Consider the following 18,321-nt stretch of genomic DNA (forward strand, 5'->3'; position numbering starts at 1 on the left):
ACACCCTATTTATTATAAACCAAAATTATTTTAAAATATTATTTTCTATAGCTATCTTTTATATTTTATAGCAAAATAAGTATTTATGGTATATATTACCATTGAGGCATGAAATAAAGCATGAAATAAGGCATGAAATACGCTATTTATGTTTTTCCTCTCTCTTAGACAGTTGGGCATACCTATTTTTAAGGTGATTGTCGTTATTGTATTCATGAATATATGGCGCGAATACATGTGAATACATGCGCGTACAGCTGGACTGCCCTGTTTTTAGGCGCTTTTTGCTGCTGTATTCATGAATACATGGCGCAAATACATGTGAATACATGCGCGTACAGCTAGACTGCCATGTTTTTTAGGCACTTTTTGCTGCCGTATTCATGAATACAGTAGCGCGGATCGTAACAACTGAATAGTAGCTATAGGAAATTAATAGCCACTAAACAATAGTGGTTTCTGAAAGGAATTTTTACCTCCTATAGCAAAGGTTAACACCTTATTTATTTTAAATAAATACCTTTTAAAAAAATTATATTCTATAGATACCTTTTAATGTTTATAGCAAAATATCTAATTTTGGTTACCTCCTACCCCTAAGCCACTAAATACGCTATTCAGTTACACTATTTTCTTTCTCTCTCTACTTTGATACATGCCATTCTCTTCCCCCATTCCCTGAAAACACGATGCTCAATCTCAAAATTCCTCTCACCCACATCACCTACCATTAGTCATAAACGGTAATTTTGCCTGGTATACCACGAAGACTTCTCTGACTTTTCCCCTCAATTTTGTGCAAAACCTTATCGTCTACTCTATCTAATCTCCCCCCCTTCCCCTCTCTGCACCAAAACCCCTCTTTGTTCTCTCCATAGAGAACTTCCCCTGTCCCTATTCAATTGAGAAGCGAGGAGTTGTTGACGGCATGGACTCAAAAACGATATGCTAGTTCTCTCCACAGAGAACTTCCCCTATCTCATACTAGCTATTTTAACTTCTTCCCAATTCAATTGAGAAGCGAGGAGTTGTTGACGGCATGGACTCAAAAAGATATGCTACGTCTTGCCATGATTTTTGCTCGGCTACTGTATAGGATGCGTGGGAACAGTGAGATTCAGGGTTTTTGCTCGACGGCGGATTCGCCAGAAATTAGGGTTTGTTCTTGAACAATGACGACGGAGTTTGGGGCTGAGCAACTTGATTTTCTGTTAATATATTTCAATGTATTTTCACCGTCTCACGCTGTATTTTCATGTATTTCATTGTCTTTTTTTTCATTGTAATTCAATGTATCTCGCTGTATTCCATGTATTATTGTATTCACTATCTTTTTTTCATTGTATTTCAATGTATCCCGATGTATTCTATGTATTTCATTGCATTCACTGTCTCGCTATATGCCATGAATGTATTCATATATTTTTTTTAATTAATATAATTTATGTATTCATATGTATTATATATTTTTTCTGAAGATTGCTATATTTTTAGGGTATTTTTCGGTTGAGAATCTTTTTTATAACTGGAAATACAAAATTTGTGTGTTATAATTGAGTTTGTTGAGTTATATTAGGAGTCTATTATGTTAATTGATTCACTTTTCGTTTAAAAACAGTGTAATTCCCTGTTTTACGCCGTGAATACAGTCAAATACAATAATCTGTCCAGCTGTAATCCTATGTTTCATGCCATGAATACAGTCGAATACACTCGAATACAACAACTGATTAGCTAGACTTCCCTGATTCACGCCTATTTTTGCTACTGTATTCATGAATACAGTAGCTTAAATACATCTAATACATCTTATAACAATAAAAAACGTATCTACAATCCATAATATAGCAAATAGTATCTATAGATAGCTAATTACCACTAAAAGATAGTGGTTTATGAAAATTTCTCTTTCTGAAAATTCCTCTTCTAAATTCCAGAATTGCTAAGCCCAGCTTTTACTAGGCCCATGGAATAAGCAAACCCAAAGCCCAATTCTTCTCGACGGGTATCTTCCCCATTAGGGCACAATTCAGAAATTCCCCGACCCATCTTCCCGGAAAATCTCCGAGAAAATGAACGGCGATCTCGAAATATCCGTCGATAAGCTTCCAATCAAGCGTCTAGAATTTATCGAAGAAGGCGGCGCCGAACGCTTCCCTTCGTACACTCTCTCTATCTCTCTCTCTCTCTAAAATCACACACGCATATATAGATGTTGAATTTGATAACTAATCAGTTTATGAGCTTGATATTTTGGATTTAGCTTTTGTTTAATGTTGCAGTGATATAGGATACGATGAGAAAACGGTGAATTTGATAAGGAGAATTGATTTTGCATGGGCGGTGGAGAGAGAGGAGCCTAAGAGTAAGAAGCAGAAGAAGAAAAGCAGTAGTAGTAGTTCTACTTCTACATCTTCGAAGGAGACAAGCAGTAGCAATCAGCAGCCATGGCAATGGCAGACGTTGGTGGAGAATTTGCGGTTGGCTCATCAAGAGCTTCAAGTCATTATCGATCTCATTCACACTGTAAGTTTAACAACAGCATTTCGGCTCGCCATACAGAACTTTGTGACATTATTATCTTAGTGATTGAACTTCATTTCCATAATACTGCTTGATAGGATCAGTTGATTTTAGCACCCAAGGGTGTAACCTACTGGTCAATGAAGTGGGGGTAGACCTTGGAGATCAAGGTTCAAATCGTAACACTGATTGAAAAAATCACTAGGTGATTTCTTTGTGCTTTCGTGGGTGGAGTACCAAAACAGAGTTATTTGGTACCTGTGTTGGTGGGAGGTAAATGGTACCTAGTGGAATAGTCGACTTGCGCGTAATCTAGCCTAGTCACTGTCGTTAATTAAAAGAACCAATTAGTTGAGATTAAGGTTTAATTGTAGTTATATTTACATTTGATCCGGTGTTTGTGTGGAGTCTGGTTAAAGACTCATGTGTTAGTATAGGGATAAATGTGAGATTAAGGGAACTCTTAATTTAAAGAGCCTCTAATTTTCTTTAAAAGACAAATAATTTATTTTTCAACGAAATGAGCTTGAATAGAGCAAATGAATAGTTAGAATTAGTCAATGCCAACTAGTATGGGATTGAGGTGTTAGGTGATTGATTGTTTGTTAGTACATGTTAAGTGTATTGTGCCTAGCTGGTCATGTGTTGTGCAATTACCATAAGAGCAGTGTTTGAAAAAGCGATCGCTTTGTCGCTTTGAGCGCGAAGCGACCAACCATCGCTTTTCCCAGCCTGAGGCGACTCGACCATGTGAAGCGTGCGCTTCAGTTGAGGAAGCGACGAAGCGCTCGCTTCTGTTAAGAGGGCTCTTTTTTTTTTAAAAATAAAAAGTTTGGGTCTGTTTTTTAATTATACAAAACAGACCCCTAAGACCAAAATTGACCATTTCTTCTTCTCTCTTTCGATCGACCAAAGCCTAGGGTTTCAACTTCATCGACATTGCCGACCAGTCCAGGTAATTTTCTTGTTCTCCTTTCTTCTTCTCATTTTTTTTCTTTCCTCTTTCTTTCTTCTTCTTCTTGTTCCCGTCCAGATTCTGCTTTTTTTTTCTTTCTTTTTCCTTCTTTCTTCCTTCTTCTTCTCTTCTCTTTTTCACTTTTTCTCGTCCAGCGTCTGCGCAGCTAGGGCAGGCGCTGGTTTTATCCCCCCTCCCCCCTCTTCAGTTTATTTGATTAATTTTATATGTATTTCAGTTTATTTGATTAATTTTATATGTATTTCAGTGTAGAAATTAATTTTATATATATATATATATATATGTACGTATGTATGTTATATTTTAGTTTATTTGATTTTTGTAATGTGTATTTCAGTTTATAAATTAATTATTATATATATTATATGTATTTTCAGAATTGCGCTTCACTTCAATAAAGCATGCGCTTCGCTTTTGAAGCGAGGCGAGCCCCTGTCGCTTTTTTGCGCTTCGCGCTCTCTAAAACAATGCATAAGAGGAGAAACTGTGTGTTGTAGCTTGATGATGTGTTTGAAAGTGGAAGATATTCGTCTTTATCTATACTCATTGTTCGTTCAATGACTGTTTGTCTGTTTGCGGTTTTAGGCTGAATAGATGTATAGGGGCAGATGATATAGGGTTTGCATCACGGACAAGTGTAATGTAATTTTATTATGAGAATATTACATACTCGTTTAAATGCAAATTTGAGGTTAATCATGAAAGTGGGTTGAAACATATTTTTAGTTATCAATAGTAGTAAGGTAGGAATCTAGTTCAGAACATACAATTACTGAGATACATATTAGATAGAAAACTGTACACTACACGCATATATGATTTTGTTTGTACTTGAAAAAGTGGTTAGAGAAAGGAAATTCAAGACATCCTATTTAGTATTAACAATGGAGTAGTTATTTTATTCAAAAGAGAAGCCACCTCTAAGTTGCTTCAATAGGGAATTTCATGTCTGCGTGATAAAGCAAAACCTTCGGGGAAGGTCTAATGTCACTTCTGGGACTCGTTAGCAAGGATGTATTGGCGTTTGAATTGAATCAGCAAGGTGGCGCTTGAGCTGTTTCCTTCCTGTTTTGCATGACCACTATTATTTCCAGAACAAGTATTAGGAAACCATAAATTCTGGTTATTAATCTCTAGACCTTCATGTAGATTATTAGAAAAGTTGTGTTCTGAATTTCCAGAAAGAGAAGTGAGGCTTTGGCGAAGTGCTTCTAACTTATCTGTTAGAGTTTTGCTTCAGAATGAGTTAGCTCAGTTTGTAGAGCATATGCTTAGCTATATTTGTGAAATGTGGTGATGCCTCATTCAATAAGGATTGCCATGTGGATTTAAGCTCCAGAAATCCAATTGAGATATGCAATGCAGAAATATCTAGCTGATGCAGTGACTTGTATTGAAGGGAGATATTGCTAATGTGGGAGTATTTCCCTAGGATATTGTAACTTTTCCTACAAACGAGCTACTTGAGGGAGTCAATGATGTATTATTGTCTTCTCTTCCATTTATTTCTTTGTTTTGCTTCGTCTGATGATATTCATGAAGTTGTGCATCACCTCAGTGCCTCTTTTTGTTCATAAGACGTACTTATCAAAAGAAATCACCTCCTCAGTGTCCTTTTAAACCTCATTTTCAATTAACCTACTTGGGTAACTGGTTCTAGATAGTGCACATTCCTCAGAGTATGTGTCTTTAGAAGGTTTCCATTTCTTTATGGTCCAGTGAGGTTATAAAAGGGCAGCCCGGTGCACTAAGCTCCCACTATGTGCGGGGTCCGTAGAAGGACCGGACCATAAGGGTCTATCGTACGCAGCCTTAGCCTGCATTCCTGCAAGAGGCTGTTTCCACGGCTCGAACCCGTGACCTCCTGGTCCAGAGAGGTTATGTTGCATAAATTGGCTTATAGTCAACTTATCGAATGTGTTGCTGAACTAGCAATTGTCATTTGGGCTCTTTTGTGATCCTTTCACATGGATAGTATTTGAGTGTATTATTATGTTGTGATGAAGCACTGACCAAATCACAGGTTTTAATTCTGTTCTCAAAAAATTAAATTGGGTATTATATAAGAAAAAGAAGCAGAACAAGCCATGACTAACTTTTTATTTTTCCAAGTTTAGTGAATTTGATTCGATGGTTACTCTGCCCCCTTGATTTTATTAGTAATTATGTGATCCAGTTTCATAGATAATATTTGTAGAAGAAACATGGATAGGATGGCATCTCAATTTTCACTTCATTGTCAGAATGATAGAGACAAGTAAGTATTAGAGAATTCTACTTAAGCTTTTGGCTTAGTTTTAAGGTGGCATGAGATTGTTCAGTCCATTTGCCTCCTTCAGTCCCTTCATGCCCACCTTTTCTAGGCAGAATAAGCTGAATAGATTAGTGCAAAGGGAAAGCGTGAATTATTTATTGCATTACTGACTCTGATGTTCTGCATACAGGTGGAGGCAAACGATGCTGTGACAGTGGCTGGCATGACCAGGCCAAAGCAATTGCCTAACGAGCATCTGTCGGACCTTGCTGTCTCCATGGCTACCAAGCTACAATGCTTCCGTGTATTTTTCTTTGTCCCTTCTGCAAGGTGTTTTGGTTGATCTATAATCTTGGTCAAAATTGAGTTAAACAAATAATCCACTGAATTATTTTTTAATTTTATGGTTTGTAGGCAGCGTTCGTAATTTTTTTCTTATTTGAATTATGCACTTCAGTGTTAAAGCTGTATGAGTGTCGTACTTGTTTTTCTTTTGCAGCATTTGGGGAAATATTTTAAGCAGTCTGCCAAAGCATTGGAACAACAAGTTGCTAGAGAAGCAAGATTCTATGGTGCTCTTATCAGGTTTGTTATTTTTGGCTACTAATGGTATTCGTACATTGGGGAACAGGCCTATGTGTTCAATCATTTGGACTACCGTGTCTTTATGCCTTTCCTCAAAATTTTGTCTTTGTATTTCCTGATGAGCGGATAGATTGCAGCAAAATTGGAAGGTTAAATGGCATCGGATGGTTGCTGCTGCTTCTGGAAATGAAGGGTTTTACCTTGATTTATTTGACAACTCATTATATGATCCGGCAGTTGCATTTCGCCCATCTTCTGCATCTGTTGTGCGTGTTGAGCATGACCCAGCTGGGATGCTGGCAGTGAATTTGCCGTCAAATTCCTGCCGCACTCTTCAATTTGAGTTTCTTGGTGCAAGAGCACCTAGTGGCATCATAAAAGAAAGCAGAACAAAACCAAAGGGCTCTTTTGTTGTTTCTTCTGGAGAAACTAAGAGAGAAAAAACTGATGATGAGCATGTGAGAGAAACTCACTCAACCCTCCGTGAAGTTCATCGAGCAATCTTTGATGAGCAGGTATATTTCTAGGTTCCCTCCTTTCGCTTTCTCGTACTCTTTTAGTTTTCTTTTTCGTTTTTTTTTGTGTGACCTAATTCGATGTCTGATTATTTTAATGGCCCTCATTGCAGGTGTTTGATTTGGTTAATCGTGAAGCATTTAATCCAGCTTTGGGTGTTGACGTGACAGGAATACAAGAAAACTTGTTACGTTTAAGCATAGGTCAAGGAGCTTCTCTGTCGATTTCACTTGTGCCATCTATTGAAGATGATCAGACTGCTAATGCTGTGGGTGATGAACATTCTGAAACTGCTATTGTGCCTCTTGAATCAGTTGATGCTTCAAAGCTTGATGAAGGGAAACTTGACTTTAAGAAGTTGGGGTTTCCCAATCGAATTAGCTTTGAAATTTATTTGCAACAAATTTTTCATGAACATGTGTTTATAAAAGCCAAAAAGAGATTATCATCTTTGGGTAAAACTCAAACGTCTGCTACGCCCACGAAAGATGGCCCTAATCTTTTGGGACATTTCTGCGTCTCTCTAGCTCATAGGATCTTCTCAAACAAAGTCCTTGCGGAGCTTGAAAGTCTGGTATGACCTTACCTCTTTGGGTTTATAAGCTGCCAGGCAATGTAATCATTATGTATCTCAAGAATTTCTTGTTCTATCTGTAGGTTAGCAGGATACCATATGTCCAGTTGATATCGCATCCCAGTTGGCATTCTCGAAGATCATCATGGACTCTCTCCATGAAAGTACCTGATTCGGTTCTCCACGCAGGAAGCCTATCTCACTCATCTGACTATGTAAAGAATGTGAAATCTCACTTTCGTACGAAAGTCATGGTACGTGATGATTGCATCAGTCTGGAAGGGGAAGGTGCTCCTAATGTTGTGGGCCTCTTCAAAGGGAAGCCTGATATTACGTGCCCCATGAACAGATATGACTGTGACTTGTCAGATCTTCCAATGATACTGTTGCAGCAGGTCTGTGTCCTCCTCCTCCTCCTTTTACTATTGTGTTTTAATATCTGAAAGTTTAACATACTAGGAAAAAGAGTTCATTTTCTGGCCTGATAAACTTCTGTTCTTCCTAGAACTTGCTCCTCTTACTTTTCTGTGATTGCGTCGAACCATCCAAGTTCTTTGAATCTTTTTGGCAAAATACCTTAAAACCTCCCTAAACTTGACACGGATTATTAGTTACAGCCTTAAACTATTCGTGGTCTTAATTACCCCCCTCAACTTGGCCTTTTGAGAACCATTACCCCCTGGACGCTGACGTGGCAAAGAGTGTGGGTGCACTCGCCTGCCACGTGGATTTTTCTGTATATGTGGCATTTTTCTGAAAAATAAAATATATTTTTACCTTTTTAAGTATGTTACTTTTTTTTTTCCGAATACAATTTATAATAAACTTGGATAGAACTACATTATTTAGGCTAAATTGTTTTATTTGGCAAAAAATAATAAAGTTTTAGTTAATCGTTTTTTGAATTTGACCTGAAAATAAAGATTTATACAATTGAAATAAATAGTCAAGGCATCTAAAAAGTTATAAAAAATACATAGTTTGAAATTAATTATTTTGGCTATAATTTTTATATAGCTCTAAATACGGTGCTCTAAAAATATATATTTTTACATATTTTACCTGAAAAAGTAAAAATACACAATTGAAATGAATAGTCATTGCATCAAAAGAAGAAATAAAAAGAGTGTACAATTAAAGAAATAAAACGAATCACTTGCATTATACTGCAATTGTAGACTCCTTTTATTTCTTCTTTTGATACAATGACTATATATTTCAACTGTGTATTTTTACCCTTTCAGGTAAAATTTGTAAAAAAATAATAATATATTTTTAGAGCACCGTAATTTAGAGCTATATAAAAAATTATAGCCAAAATAATTAAGTTCAAACTATGTATTTTTTATAACTTTGTAGATGCCTTGACTATTTATNATATATATATATATATATATATATATATATATATATATATATATNGCCTAAATAATGTAGTTCTATCCAAGTTTTATTATAAATGGTATTCGAAAAAAATTATCTAAAAAAGTAACATTCTTGAAAAGGTAAAATTATATTATATTTTTCAAAAAAAATGCCACATATACAGAAAAATCCACGTGCGTGCACCCACATTTTTTTCCACATCAACGTCCAGGGGGTAATGGCTCTCAAAAGGCCAAGTTGAAGGGAGTAGTTAAGACCACGAATAGTTTAAGGCTGTAACTAATAATTCGTGTCAAGTTTAGGGGGGTTTTAAGGTATTTTGCCTATCTTTTTTTGTTGTTTTATTTCTTGGAAGATTTATGACACGATATTACAGACAAAAACCTAATATTTAATTGGAGAAGGATAGAGGGGTACGTATTATCCACCAAGTTTCGGACCGTGCGCCAATTGGCCCTCGGAGATCTCTTGGTTAATACAAAAAGCACCAAAATTGTACCCTCCCTTTTCTACTAACAAATCGTATACAATCTACATTAGAAGGCTATGCCACTTCCTTCTTGCAGAAACGCGGTCATCAACATATCCTTAATTCAAGCTATTAATTTCTGCCACAGGTTGCCAGCCAGGTGATACGGTGGCTTCACGAGGAAGCGCTTATGGTTGGTATCAAAGCAAACAGGGACTTCTTATCCTTGTCATTTGAGCTAGAGCAAGGAGAAACACTCTGTCTGGTGGCGCATGTGGACCCTGAAGATCTTCAAGGATGTATTTCATGGTGGTTGGTGATGGACGACGGATTCTCTGAAGAAAGCAAACTTAATATGGACATGAACAACGGTGAATCAGAAACAAGGAAATTTCTAGGTTACTTATCTTTGGAAGTGTTATACTCGACCTTAATGGATATGGTTAGCCTAAGTAGTACTGCAGGCCATTGAATTGTCTGAAACTTTTTGTACCTGTAATTGACTAGCAGATTTTCAAATTCCCGAGTCCACGATCCAGAAGTTTTTCTATCTCCTTTTAAATAGTGTTGTTGCAACTAGAACTCTACTGTTTAGTGAAAAGAACTTCCCCATTCGAAGAAGTATTATCTGTACAGATTGTATAGCTGACAATATCGTACATCCTATAGGTCATAGTTAAATCATTGTGGATCCAATTTGCCAAGTAAATTGTTTGTCAGTTTAATTCCATCTGTTGGTGAAACTTTAGGTACTTGAGTGTGCAATATACTGTTTTCTTGTTCTCCTTTGTGTAAATAAATTGTTCTCTTGCTTACAATTCTTGCAAAAACCACTTAATGCATACATCATTTTGCAACTAAAAACAATTTTTAGTCTGATTTGGTGAGAAGAAAAAATTTCAAGTTCCTATTTTTCAAGTCAAAGTTTTGGCAGTTATCAATCATCAAAACATACAGAAAGAAGCTTAATCAAGAAACCTCCCCTTTTGTGGCTGTAAAGAGTGGAGTTTGCATTTTAATTAGGTCTCTTTCATTTGTCTTTATCTAAATCATCATATTCAGCAAGGCTTATTAGAGAAAAACCAAACACTTCATCACAATAAATAAGATACAATTTCTGACAAGACCTCTAAACCACTAAGAAGAGAAGCTTCATCAACATGAACTCCACTCAAATCTATCTTAAAACCAATATTTAGTATACCCATTTGCAGTTGTTACTATTATTATATTATCTTTTTTTCTTTTTCTTTTCAACTTATTATTATATTATTAAAGGGAAGTCTTGGAGCAACACTAAAGTTGTATCTATGTGGGAAGGGGGTACGCAGCATTAAGGTATGCTGTCTACATTACACCCTTTAATATGCGATATTTCCTCGGATCCTGCGTGAATGGGGATACTTTGTGCATCGAACTGCATTTTTTTTCCTTCTTTTTATTGTTACATTATCCAAAGAGGTAATGACATATATGGAGAAAAGCTGACTTCCAAGTTTCATTCTACAAAGTATACATAGGCAGTAAGAATTTAAGCAAACTCTATATTTATACCAAATTAATGAATGAAATAGATATATCTCTCATATATACATCTATCATTTAGTTATAGTTTAGTAATACGTATTCTCACTTTAATTTTATTCAAATAGTTATTTACCATATGTAGGTCCTCAAAAAGTCCATCTGCTTAAGCTTTGTTTAACAATAATATTTTTAAATTAGATAATGAAATTATGAAAAGGTCCTTGATGGCCTTCCATATTTGTGGGGAGGTGGTTTTTGTAGGCTCAAGTGGACAATTGAAAAAATAAACTTTTATAAAGGAGTGGAGTTGTGGGCAAGCAAAGCTTGCTTACTTTGAACATTACTCTTGCCATGGCACAAAAGGCAATATGGTCCTACTATTTTAAAATTTTAATTCTTGTCTCCACCCAAATACATTATTATATCTCAAAACATCTCTGATGTCACAAAACTACTTTATTTTATTTATGCCATAAAGTTAGTTTCCGTTAGGAGCAGTCACATATTATATTGAATTTTAAGCTAATCCCAATGTGTTAATTTTTTTTTTTTTTTGGTATAATGGAGTTATCTCCCTTAAGATGCATAATTAGGCAAAATACTTATAATTTTTTTTATATGTTTCACAATGAGACCCTATTTTTATAGTTTTATTAGTGATTAATCATCAATATTTTCAACGACGGAGAACAAATACTGTGACGAAATAATATTACAAATAAATTTGTTATCGAAATAAAACCACCATAAACGTGATTAATTTTGCTAGTTTTAACTCCATTTTTCTTTCGTTATTAAGGGAACAATTCATCTCTAGAGATTACAACTCAAATTATAATGTCGCGAGTTCAAATTTTATAATCAAAAGTGACTACAAATCAATTAGATCTTTCTTAATTTCTTGCTAACTATGTAAAAATAATCTCCTCCCCTACCCCTTTACATATTTGATAGATAAAAATTATTTTGTAAAATAAAAGAGAAAAAGCCTATCGTAATAAATAACAATTTAACTTAATACAGAATTTTTTTTCTTTTTAGCGAGCCTATGCGGTATATTAAAAACTTATATATTTTATTAATTATTATTTTGTGAGCGGCTAAAAATACATATATTTCGTAACAAATTGGGGTCCCGGCACGAAACATAAGGTGAAAACCCAAAAAAAATAAAACAATAAAAATTAAGATATGGAAAAGTGATTTCTAATATTTACTGCAATAAACTTAAACTAAATATTTTAAATTTTCCAAAAGTGAATCTAATAAAGGAAGTATATATTTTAAAAAGGTTTCAATCAAAAACATTCTACCTAAGGTACAAGAAACGAATCTGGCATTACCCCAACTGTCTATCTCTTCACTACTCTCAACTTACATGCGCAGATCTCTTTCTCTCTCTCTCTCTCTCTCTCTCTCTCTCTCTCTCTACAAACCAAAAAAGCCCAACCGAAGTCTCTTAAAAACCATTTATTGTCTTCTTTTCTTGTCATTAGTAACAGCACTTGTTGTGCTTATATGCATTAATTGTTCATTGATTACTCTAATGTGAAAAAACCTTTGGGTTTTTACGTTTTGGGTATTCGAGAATTGACCTAAAGAGTTCTCCTTTTTCTGGTACTGATGGGGTTTCTTGATTTATAGTAATAATCTTGCTATTTTATGAATTGGGTTGTCAAAAAGTTTTGATTTTTGATTTTGGTTTATGAGAATTTTGTATTCTTGATATGGGTTTTAGAGATTGGACCATTTAGTTAAGTCTTGTATGAATCTTGATTCGAGTGGGCATGTAGGGTTTAGTTGAATGAGCTGCAATTTGGTAACTGGTGGGAGATACAGTTACCTTTTATTGTTATATAGTTGGAATTTTTTGATTCTTTACAAGTGAATTGGGGTTAGATTTTTTTTAGGTTTTATAGAAAATTTGGAGATTTTTTTTTGCTGGGAGCTGGTTTGTTTGATTGGCTTTTTCAGTTAAATTGACTTATGAGATACTAACTTGAAGGAGTTACAAGAAAGAGAAATTTGTTGATTTTTTTTGGTATAGAATAATTTTGTGTTAATATGTCTGGTGGAACACCAGTTGGTGGTGGTGGATATGTGAGGCAGAGGCTAAGTCAAGGGTATGGTTCGAGTGGTGATGATCTTGAGGATGATGCTTGTTCTAGGTTCGTTTCGCAATCACAAACAATTCCAATTCCCAGGACAAGGACATGGACTGAGATCTTAGAGAATTTTCTTTGGATTGCTTCTGCATTATTCATTGTATACTATGGTGATTGGCATCACAATTTGATTTTCCTTTTGTGGCATGATGGTCGAATTAGGAGGTAAGCCTACAAGTTCAATTTCTCCTTTGACTTAGATTACTTTAGAGTAACCTATTTGCTATTCCATATACAGTCAATCCTCTCTATAACAACCTTGTAATTGCCTTGTTAGTTCTGGACATTTTATAGAGTACATGTATTATAACGTAACATGAAAATTGGTTCCAAAGAAAACTTGGTGTTATAGTGAAGTGTTGTTATAAAAGATGACTGTTATAGAGAAGTTTGACTGAATAGCATAAATGTTTTGCTCACCTAAAAGGGAAAGAGGGCAAAAAGAGAATGATAAGTAAATAAACATGGAATGATCGGTTATTTTTTGAAGAGAAAAAAAACATCTAATCTCAATTCCAAACAAGTATTAGTAAAAATGGTGTAGTTTAATTGTTGTCCACGTAGTATATACTACTGCCTCAATTGTTGGCTTATTGCTCTTCTTGATGTTTTTAGTTAACTCACATGATGTGAGTAGATTTAGCTAATCTTTTGGCTACTGTGCTTCTTGAATTGGATTGGTTGTTTTTACACTTGCATACGTAAACCATGTCAAATATTGTTTCGAATTATTAGTTGAAAGATTTCCTAACAACCTTTTTCTTTGTTTGAAATGGTATACTTGTTTATACTGCTTTTATCCTGTAGCATAGCGAAAATGATAAGCAAATTCTGGTGCTTTAAGTAACTTACTTTAATGTTAGAGACGCTCCAATTATTAGATGTCAGAAATGTCTAGGTACACTTATAATTTTTAGTCATCTTTTCAATGGTTTTGCATCTTTTTTCTTTGGATTGGCTCCATTGGACTCTTTTACTGAGTTGAAAATGCACCTGTCTTAAGTACCAATTTTCTTCTTGCGTTGAATCATGACATTTTGGTAGTAACCTTTGAAACCTCCTCTTTTGCTGCATTACATTCAGAGATGGAGAAACACTACATTAGGTGTGTCATTTTTCCTAGCAAGAGTGTGCACGCAATGGTAAGATAATTTGAAATATACCATGGTAATGAATATATAAGCTCTCTTCCTCCAACTTCTAATTCACTCTAGATCGAAGAAATAAAATAGTACATGTGTAGGAATACAAGGAAAAATATAGCATATATGTAGTTTGGAAATTTTTCGGATTCATATATAGAGCTCACCAAATGCCTAATTAGTTTCTTCAACCACTAATGCTATTGGACCATGTAAATTTCGCTTCCGTTTAAGGATCACTTTTTGAATTACAGATACCAAAATAAACAGATATCCACTCTGTTCTTTCACGTAAGCATCCTTTTATAACTTAGTAAGCTGCAGCTGTTAGCCTGTTAGTAAGATGCATGAGATATCTAGGAATTACTAAAGCTGCTTGACTTTTTCAGCGATAATGCTTTGAGAAAACTTGCACATTTTGGCCATAAATTGGAAGCTTTATTCATCGATTCTTAACATTTTTGTTGCAGAATACCACTATACATTGGGATGTTTGGTGTAGGTTTGAATGTTATGTTTTTCTTATATACAAGTATGTTGGCTTTGGGCGTCCGGAAGTCATATGAGAAGTGGGAGATTTCCAGTACAGCTGCCCTTCCCTTCATCACTGTGCTTGGGCTGCTGTCTTTCCTATTGTAAGATATATAATGATCGCGTGAATTATTTGTGCATCCAAATAGTAATACACAGAAATAGTTTCAAACTTCTATATCAAATGAGATTTACGAGTCGTTTGTTTCAGGTTCTGTTATGCTCTGTGGCCTATTTGGAGCTTGTTGACCCTTCCTCTTGTGGTATGACCTGAACTTAGCTACACGTTATTTATTTTATGTTTAACCAGTATACAGTTGACCAACTTCAAATAACTTTTAGTTTTCGATGAATCATGTAAGAGAACCAATAACAGTTGCCTACCAAAGGCAGAAACGAAAAATGTTTATTCAACATATCGTTCAAGCAATGTCATTGAAAGCCATTGCTTCGTTTCTTAAAATGACGAACCGTTGCAAAGCGAGAGATTATGGCTTCATAGGTGAAGCCATGTACTTTAGATAAGTTTGTGCTTCAAATAATGGTGCACATTCAACAAGAATCAGAAACTTCTTTGAATTTCAGTTTTAAGGATGGTTTTAAAGAGTTGGATTAATCTCGGCATTATTGTATATTAGATGCTAAAATTAGTTATTTTAATAGAAATTCAATTACTGCCTTTTTCATTTATTTTTCTGATTCCTGATGTTTGTGGTTGTTATTGTTCCATTGCCTCTTTTCCATCTCCTTGTGCCGAGGGTCTTTCAGAAACAGCCTCTCTACCTCCCGGGGTAGGGGTAAGGTCGGCGTACACACTGCCCTCCCCAAACCCCACACGTGGGATATTACTGGGTTGTTGTTGTTGTAACATTGTTTGATATTTTTTAATTTCTGTAAATTGTGCGCTTCACTTCTCGCTTTAAAGCCCCTGGACCTTGTCGCATTTTTGTGCTTTTTCGCTTTTATAATCACTGCATTTTAGAGTATTACCTCTTCCTTTCCATTTCCTGTCTGTCTTAGCAGTTTCTCACTTCTGATTGAACATTATTGCCTTGACTTCAATGTTTTGCAGTTCACTCTATTCATGGCTTGCATGGTTATACTTCCATATTTGGTTCTCGGGACATTCAAGCCGCAAACTGATTTGCTTCGTACAGATTAGATACGTTGGGTTAACAATGACAAAATTTACGTCCCACTGACTTAGCTGAAGGTGCATATAGCGCAAGGTGTATACGGGTAATGAACCATTCAGATCCATTGCAGTAGTTCAAAGTTTCTTTTGAACGATTAGTTTTAAATGAAGTAAATATTTGTAAGTTTTGATAGTGTTTCAAAAGTGCATTGGATTCTATAATATTTTGCAACATACATGCTGAACAAAGAGTAAATTGTTCCCCTCATGAACTATGCCACGACTCACACTTTTTGGTGATAACAAGTGGTGTCCTAGCCGGTTTGTAAGCACCACATCTATTCCACCGGACATGCTACTTCCCACCAGCACAGGTACTAGTAACTCTATCCACCAAGACTTAGGCATATGGGAAGAATCACTTTATCTCTGTCGATATTTGAACCTCGATTTTCCAAGTTTGAATTCGCTTTATTGACTGTTAGGCCACATCCCTAGGTGCCCTCGTCATGACTATTCGCTTGGATACATTGAGAATAATACTCCCATAATATCAAGCTACTATTTCTGTGAAACCAAATCCTTATAGTAGAATAAAATCCATTTTTCCTTCCTATACCATATATGAAACCTTATTACCAAAAATGTGCATAGTTTCATATTTACCCGCCATGTTCACAATTATTCTATAAAATATATACCATTCATTAAATACCAATTATTAGGAGCTGATTCCTTCCTAATTAGGTGCGCTACAAATCTGGAACTAAATATTCTTCCAGATATTCCTATTTAGGCGCGCTACAATTATGGAAGTAAATATTCTTCCAGATATTTTCCACCATTGACAGCCATTAAAAAGCTTGAAAGCTTTGAATTCAAATTTGGGTTTTCAAAAATCATTATTTGTTTGGATTGGGTGTTGTTGAAAATAATCGGGAATATGGTTTGGAGTTTATATCTCAATTTTGAGGGGTTTTGGTGAAGATTAGACTTGGTTTTGACTGGATTTCAGATTGAAACTCGAAGAAGAAGAAGACATATTGCAGAAATTGTAGATAAATTGTAGATTATTTGTATTCTGATTGTAGATGCTTTATTTTCTGTTTTCACAAATAAAAAACGGCTAAAACTTCTACAAATCTTCTGAAAAAACGCAATTATGTCAAAAATTCCAATTATGCTACAATTGAATGGGAATTGGGATATAAAAACTCAATGTACCCAGTTTGTAGATATTTTGTAGATAAATTATAGATTATTTGTATTCTAATTGTAGATGCTTTGTTTTCTATTTTCACAAATCAAAAACGACTAAAACTTCTACAAATCTTCTGCAAAAAACGCAATTGTATCGAAAATCCCAATTAAACTACAATCGAATGGGAATTGGGATATTAAAATTCAATATACCCAGTTTGTAGATGTTTTGTAGATGAATTGTAGATTATTTGTATTCTGATTGTAGATGTATTGTTTTCTGTTTTTACAAATCTAAACGACTAAAACTTCTACAAAATCTTCTGCAAAAAACGCAATTATGTCGAAAATACCAATTAAGCTACATAAACGTGTTTTGGGGGGAAATCACTGTTATTTAAGTCTTTTGGGTGATTTCTTTTGCAGATTACGACTGTTGACGAGGCTAAGAGATTCTATCCTTTGTTTGGACTTGGTGCAAATGTTGCTCTGATTTTCTCAGGTCGCATAGTGAAGTACTTTTCTAGCCTGAGAAGCTCTTTGGGTCCTGGAGTTGATGGTTGGGCCATCTCTCTGAAAGCGATGATGAGTATTGTAGTGTTGATGGGTGGTGCAATCTGTTTCTTTTACTGGTGGGTGAATAGAAATGTTACTGGATGGTAGAAGAAATTTATTATCTTTTGCTTGACTAGTAGAAAGCACTCTCTTTCATCAATTTGTTTTTGAGAAGCAGATGCACCACCTTTTGTCCCTCGTCTATCACTTCTACTAAAATGACGATTCATTGTTGGGTGAGGGTGAGGGTTTGGGAGAGAAAAACGTGGGAGGGGTGGGATATACGGTACCTTGAATTAAGGAGGGATATACGTTGCATTAATTGTACCCTTAAATACATTATGGTATAGAATTGGTAATTTGGTATACTAAGTGTAATTAAATCAAACCTTAAACATTGAGGGTAATAAGGTTTCCTATGTGACTTAGGAATGTAAAAATACCATAAAAGAAACTCGAATGTCATGGTGATGATATGAGTATTGGTCGTTAGGTCGTTTCATATGGACCTATGAAATTTCAGGTCAGTCAGCGTGTGCTAAAAAAGTTTTTCAAAATCAATATGTACTAATACACACAAAAAAGTAGATATAAGCATAAATTCGTATTGCATGACCCCGAAACACTAAAAAATGAACTGATACACAAAAAGCAACGTTAGTCATGTCGAAGCAATGAGTATTGGACTTCACTCTCCTATTCGAATTGAGCTAATTCTTTTTTTCTGCACTCAAATGTAAGTACCAATTTGGTGTAATCGGCTCCTTATTTTATTTTTTTCTT

General features: G+C 35.1%; 2 protein-coding genes across 3 annotated transcripts; both read left to right on the forward strand.

Moving 5' to 3' along the window:
• LOC109226475 (mediator of RNA polymerase II transcription subunit 17) lies at window positions 1,972-10,068 on the forward strand. The gene is made up of 8 exons (XM_019391235.1): window positions 1,972-2,161; window positions 2,283-2,526; window positions 5,944-6,057; window positions 6,253-6,338; window positions 6,469-6,853; window positions 6,967-7,428; window positions 7,512-7,823; window positions 9,432-10,068. Exons 1-8 carry the CDS (start codon window positions 2,073-2,075, stop codon window positions 9,753-9,755), a joined length of 2,016 nt encoding a protein of 671 aa, XP_019246780.1. The 5' UTR covers window positions 1,972-2,072; the 3' UTR covers window positions 9,756-10,068.
• Window positions 12,138-17,698, forward strand: LOC109226476. 2 transcript variants are annotated; one of them, XR_002068062.1, is made up of 5 exons: window positions 12,138-13,140; window positions 14,588-14,752; window positions 14,860-14,911; window positions 15,721-15,887; window positions 17,410-17,698. XR_002068062.1 is itself a non-coding variant. In XM_019391236.1 (4 exons), the coding sequence occupies exons 1-4, from the start codon at window positions 12,875-12,877 to the stop codon at window positions 15,808-15,810; spliced, it is 573 nt and encodes a 190-aa protein (XP_019246781.1). In that variant the 5' UTR covers window positions 12,138-12,874; the 3' UTR covers window positions 15,811-16,219. The 2 variants fall into 2 exon arrangements, 1 of the variants encoding a protein (XP_019246781.1); XM_019391236.1 differs by lacking the exon at window positions 17,410-17,698 and having other exon boundaries at window positions 15,721-16,219.

This window comes from Nicotiana attenuata, chromosome 6 (assembly GCF_001879085.1).
Source record: "Nicotiana attenuata strain UT chromosome 6, NIATTr2, whole genome shotgun sequence".
NCBI classification, from domain to species: Eukaryota; Viridiplantae; Streptophyta; class Magnoliopsida; order Solanales; family Solanaceae; genus Nicotiana; species Nicotiana attenuata.

Excerpts from the sequence above, each read along its gene's own strand:
- LOC109226475 (XM_019391235.1), top strand. The coding sequence starts at position 2,073 with ATGAACGGCGATCTCGAAATATCCGTCGATAAGCTTCCAATCAAGCGT. Across the intron at positions 2,162-2,282 it reads GGCGCCGAACGCTTCCCTTC|TGATATAGGATACGATGAGA; the intron begins GTACACTCTCTC and ends TTAATGTTGCAG. Across the intron at positions 6,854-6,966 it reads GAGCAATCTTTGATGAGCAG|GTGTTTGATTTGGTTAATCG; the intron begins GTATATTTCTAG and ends CCCTCATTGCAG.
- LOC109226476 (XM_019391236.1), top strand. The coding sequence starts at position 12,875 with ATGTCTGGTGGAACACCAGTTGGTGGTGGTGGATATGTGAGGCAGAGG. Across the intron at positions 13,141-14,587 it reads CATGATGGTCGAATTAGGAG|AATACCACTATACATTGGGA; the intron begins GTAAGCCTACAA and ends TTTTTGTTGCAG. Across the intron at positions 14,753-14,859 it reads GGGCTGCTGTCTTTCCTATT|GTTCTGTTATGCTCTGTGGC; the intron begins GTAAGATATATA and ends CGTTTGTTTCAG.